At 41.1% G+C, this 5,651-nt stretch overlaps 1 protein-coding gene across 1 annotated transcript; it reads left to right on the top strand.

Annotated features, from left to right (window-relative positions):
• On the top strand, window positions 1–4,000 carry LOC122090564 (probable beta-D-xylosidase 2). Its single transcript, XM_042660204.1, has 7 exons — window positions 1–436; window positions 506–811; window positions 929–1,098; window positions 1,202–1,302; window positions 1,411–1,758; window positions 1,925–2,347; window positions 3,227–4,000. The coding sequence occupies exons 1-7, from the start codon at window positions 8–10 to the stop codon at window positions 3,841–3,843; spliced, it is 2,394 nt and encodes a 797-aa protein (XP_042516138.1). The 5' UTR covers window positions 1–7; the 3' UTR covers window positions 3,844–4,000.
• Window positions 4,001–5,651: the final 1,651 nt, after the last annotated feature.

Raw genomic sequence — 5,651 nt, 5'->3', positions numbered from 1 at the left:
AAGAGCTATGCATCAAAGCCAAACCATGGTGGCCCTTCAAGTCGGATTTGTAATGCTTTTCTTTGTGTCTACTTATAATTACTGTGGTGTAGAAGCCGAATTCAAAATCTGCGACATTACAGCATTCCAGCGTTTGAAAGTGGATATGGCCACCTTACCCTACTGTGACAAGAAACTGCCTTACCAGGCACGAGCCAAGGACTTGGTAGATCGAATGACTCTAGCAGAGAAGGTGGCGCAGCTTGGTGACAAAGCCATAGGAGTAGGACGCCTAAACCTACCAGGGTACGAATGGTGGTCTGAAGCACTCCATGGTGTTTCTGATGTCGGGCCAGGCACTCGTTTCGATCAAATCGTGCCTGCTGCCACCAACTTTCCCACACCAATCCTCACCGTCTCCTCTTTCAATGAGACCTTGTGGAACACCATAGGCCAGGTAGGAATCCCTACATGAAGTCCTTTTTTTCTGTACTTCTTTAATGCTGTTCATTGATCTCTTCATCAGGTCGTGTCGGATGAGGCAAGAGCTATGTACAATCTAGGAAAGGCTGGACTGACGTTTTGGAGTCCAAACATTAACGTTGTTAGAGATCCAAGATGGGGAAGAGTAACAGAAACACCCGGGGAAGATCCTTACGTGGTTGGGCGTTATGCGGTCAATTATGTAAGAGGTCTGCAAGATGTAAAAGGTTTCGAGAAATCTAATGATCCAAACTCTAGGCCTCTCAAGGTTGCAGCTTGTTGCAAACACTATGCAGCTTACGATATTGATAAGTGGAAAGGGGTTGATCGCTTCCATTTTGATGCAAAGGTAACTATTTAGTCTAGATCCTCTTCACATAGGGTGACCTCTTCACATGGGGTCCCACTGTTAATGGATTGAATCAAACCAATAGATTATTCTAATTGTTGTTGTCAAAATTTTTAGGTGACGGAGAGGGATATGGTGGAAACCTTTGTAGCACCATTTAAGATGTGTGTGAAGGACGGCGACGTTGCTAGTGTCATGTGTTCATTTAATCGAATCAATGGCGTACCAACCTGTGCTGACCCTAAGCTCTTGAACCAGACCATCAGAGAGCTCTGGAACCTCAATGGGTGAGTACTTCTCTTCCAAAGCACAATAATCCATCATATAATATTTATTATTCACATATAACTAACTATCTCGCCTGTTGTATGTTCATACAACCCTGTGTAGTTACATTGTGGCTGATTGCGATTCCATTGAGGTTATGGTTAGTGGGCATAAATACCTCAACGATACACCAGTAGAGGCTGTTGGCCAAGCACTTAAAGCCGGCAAGTTCTTAATTAGATGCATAAACACTCGCTAACTCTCTCTTTCTATGATATAAGTAGTTTGTTGAAAATTTTCTAATCTTTCTTCTTGTTTAATTATATTATCAGGGTTGGATCTGGATTGCGGGAAATACTATCCAAATTATGCGACAGAAGCAGTGAAGCAAGGGAAGGTGACGGAGGATAACATCGATACATCTCTGAGGAACATTTTTGTTGTTCTAATGAGGCTTGGGTGGTTTGATGGTAGCCCTGGTGGGTACTCAAGACTTGGGAGGAACGACATATGTTCACCAGCGCATCTCGAGCTCTCGGCCGAGGCGGCAAGGCAGAGCATCGTCTTGCTCAAGAATGATAAGAACACTTTACCATTGAACGTTGGAAATGGAAAGCCCAAGTTTGCCGTTGTTGGACCCCATGCACAGGCCACTAAAGCAATGTTGAGTAACTATGCATGTAAGTTAAAAAAAAAAAAAAAAAAGACATAATTTTCCACTACTTTGTACAAGTAAAGACCAACCCCATTGCTTGTTAAATTATGAAATTATGAGAGATATCAAGCATAAATGGCACCAATTAACCATGCAATGTGTGTGTGTGTGTGGTGTGTTTTTGGCTCCAGTGAACACTGGTGTAGCATGCCGTTTTTCAAAACCAAACGACTCGATCGCCGAGTACGGAGAGGTGGTGAATGCACCTGGATGCGATAGCGTGAAATGCGCATCTGGTGATCAGATCGGTCAAGCAGTCCAGGCCTCGAAGCAAGCTGATGCAACTTTCATCTTTGTGGGACTAGACCTCTCAAGGGAGGCCGAGGGCTTGGATCGGGATGACCTTAATTTCCCTGGCTTTCAGAAATCACTCATAACTCAAATCAGTGATGCCGCCACCAAGCCAGTCATTGTCGTCATCTTCGCTGCAGGTTGCATCGACATCGCGTTCATAAAGGATCACCCCAAGGTTCAGGCCATCATTTGGGCTGGTTATCCCGGGGCTGAGGGTGGCCACGCCGTTGCTGACATCATTTTTGGCAAATATAACCCAGGTAAATTAAAATCATGATATCTACTTACTTATAAATTAAGAAAAGATCATTAAGAATATTATATCAAAACGAAACTCAGGCTGCTGCCCAGGTTGCCCTTGGTACTAGCCAGGGGAATGGACTCTCAGGGGTAGGGTGGAATAATTTACCCTAGGTGGGTGTTTTCAAATTTGCCCCTGGGATTCCATTCTTTTGGCTTTTACCATGGGGTTGCAGTTACTTCACAGCAACTAGGGGTGTCAATGGGTCGGGTTGGGCTGGGTTACCCTGAGGTCTCTTAACTCAACCCAAGTCGAGTCCTAGGTCAAGTTGAGATATTTCAGCTCAGGTCCAACCCAACCCAGCCTTGATGAACCCTGATTGGGCTAGATTTAACTCAGTCCAGTCCAACCCAATACTACTGGTTATTTGGTTACTTGATCTTGATGCATTGCAAAGGCCAAAGACCAAAGTTTTCATATATGTGTAGATTGTAGAAAACGAAAGTCCTTTTACTACAAGTATCCATTAATAATTGTTAGCATATTTATATGATAATATACTTAATAAACATGGTTGGGTTGGGTTGAGACCTCAACCCAGGCCCAACTCAACCCTGCCTCGGGCCTGAAAATCTCAAACCTAACCCGCCCTATGGGTTGAAATCTCAGCACAAACCCTGTTCGGGCTTAAGGTGGGCTAAGGCTGATTTGGGTTGATTGAGCTTTTTTGACACCCCTAGTAGTAACCTTGGCAGAAGCGAAATTTTTTCATTATAACTATCATCAATACCTTCCTATCTATTTCGCTAGTCTATGTTCATACTGGATATAATTAAAAAAAAAAATTATATATATATATATATATATGTCATTGACTTGGATATTGTTGCTCTGCCAGCTGGCCGTCTTCCGCTTACATGGTACCCGCAGAGTTATATAGAAGAAATACCAATGATATCGATGCCACTGAGACCCATCCCAGAGTCCAATTTACCAGGAAGGACATACAAGTTTTATAATGGATCAACCATCTATCCCTTCGGTTACGGATTGAGCTACACTACCTTCAGCTATGCCATTAAGTCGGCAACAGATCTTGTTAAGTTGGATATGGGGAAGCTCCAACAATGTAAGCAAATCCAGTTCTTGGACGGTAGGAAGAATACACAGTGCCCAGGCGTTGTAGTGGGTGAGACAAATTGCACCCAAGTGGTGAACGTTAAAGTAGAGGTGACTAACACTGGAAAAATGGATGGAGCTCACGTTGTGTTTGTATACTCTGTCCCACCATCGGGCATTGTGGGAGCACCCATCAAGCGACTTGCTGCATTCAAGCGAGTTTTTGTAGCAGCAGGAACGTCACAAATGGTGGAGTTCATGTTGAATGCATGTAACGATTTTAGCATTGTCACCGAGGATGCATATGAAATATTGCCATCTGGGGACCATATGATCATTGTGGGAAATGGGGCTGATGCAGTTACAGCCAAGACTTCTTTCTTTTTCGAGCATTAATAAGTTTTACATTTTTTTTTTAACTTCTTTTTATAGGTAGGCTCCAAGGAGGGTAGCACTTATCATGACCTCTTACTTAAGGAGTCATAGTTCTTCCTGTCATTTCCACCCAAATAAGCTACCCTCTTTAGAAAAAATTTTGCTTCCTCTCCGGCCCTCTCCCTCCCCTTCCCCTTTTGGTGAAGGTTACAAATTAATAATGCTTCTAATTTGTGTGCTAATCTTTACAGAATAATGTAATTCTTTAGTTTCAGTGATTAGATCAATATATTTTTTTTTTTTCATCTTGTGTTGTTTTAATTTTAGGACAAGCTTTTCCCTCATCCATAGCCATGGTGAAGAGAAAATCTCTTAAACCGCATGATTTTGACTCTCAAATTAGACCATTAAATAAGAGAAATATTATATCTCTAGCTAAGTGGTGGAAGTTGATGATAATTGTGTAATTCTTGTGCAATTCTCTCAACACTTATACATTTTCAAAATCAAATATTTGTAAAAGTTTAAGGCATTTTAGGGGTTAAAACAGATTTGAATTGAAAAATAAAATAAAATTCTACAACCATTAAATTTTAAAAATATACAGATGTTGCATGCACTGGGAGAATTAGACAATAATACAATTAAGAATTGAAGATGATTAGGATCCATGGAGAGTACGTCTAGATTCTATAGAGAGAACACAAAAAAAAGGAAATAAGAAACTAGTAAATCAGAATAGGTCGACCATTATAGACCCTGACTATTTGGGCTTGAAAGTTTCAAGGGATCCAAATTTATGTTTGCAATAAATATCTCAAGGGGGAGATCCCAAGAACAGATATAACTTTTTTTTTGGGGGGGGGGTAATTAAACAAAAAAATTTGAATAATATTCATACAAGAACAAGCCCTGTCTAACCAGTGGCATCTAATGTTCCAATTGAAAGCTAAAAGTGGAACAACCCTACTAAGCTTTGAACATAATATCTCACCTAAGAAGAGATCTTACTCCAACCTAAGAAGAGATCTTACTCCAAATTTGAGAAAATGATCTAGGTTGGTTCTTAACCATCAATGTTTCTTTTGATAATCACACAGGTTAGTGTGGGTGTATGTTGTAGCTTGAATTCAATGGATTGCCACTCACTGTCCAAGGAATCAGAGTCAGATCTGCCAAGAACGATGACGTTCTATTCTAATTGGCTGATCTATTGGTTTTTATAGAGTTCAGGCTGGTTCTGGCTGGATCGATATTGGGACCGGTTAGATGCCATTTCTGATTTGCCACTAAACAGCATGGCTGCTTAAGTACTATGACAAAGTAATATATAATTTGAGATTTAAATAAACAGGATCTGAAGACAATTGATTCAATAATGAAAAGACTTTCTTTGTCAGATGAATTACATTTACATTATTAATTCTATGACCTTGAAAGAAGGGAAGAGTTGGCTTCCTCTCCCTTGTGGGTAACTACCCGACCTCTATCTCACACCATACATGGAATGTGGGACCACACCCTATGGACAATGTGGGATGAAAATCCTCTGTTTTTCTCATACCTATTTTTCCTTGTTTTGCTACCTACAAAACACGACACGTGGACAACTTTAAGATCAACGGTCAAGGTTGGGTGAGGATTATTACATCCGGTGCGTTGTTCTTAAAGTTGTCCACGTGTCTTGTTCTGCAGGTAGCAAAACAAGGAAAAACAGGGATGAGAAAAACAGAGGATATTTTTCCGTGAGATAGTATGGAGTGGCTGCCCGACATATGGGAGAGGATCCGAAATCGCAGAGACCCCAACGAAATAAATCTTTATAGAAA

This window comes from Macadamia integrifolia, chromosome 10 (genome assembly GCF_013358625.1).
Source record: "Macadamia integrifolia cultivar HAES 741 chromosome 10, SCU_Mint_v3, whole genome shotgun sequence".
In the NCBI taxonomy this organism is placed as follows: domain Eukaryota; kingdom Viridiplantae; phylum Streptophyta; class Magnoliopsida; order Proteales; family Proteaceae; genus Macadamia; species Macadamia integrifolia.
This window is presented reverse-complemented; position numbering and strand designations above follow the sequence as displayed.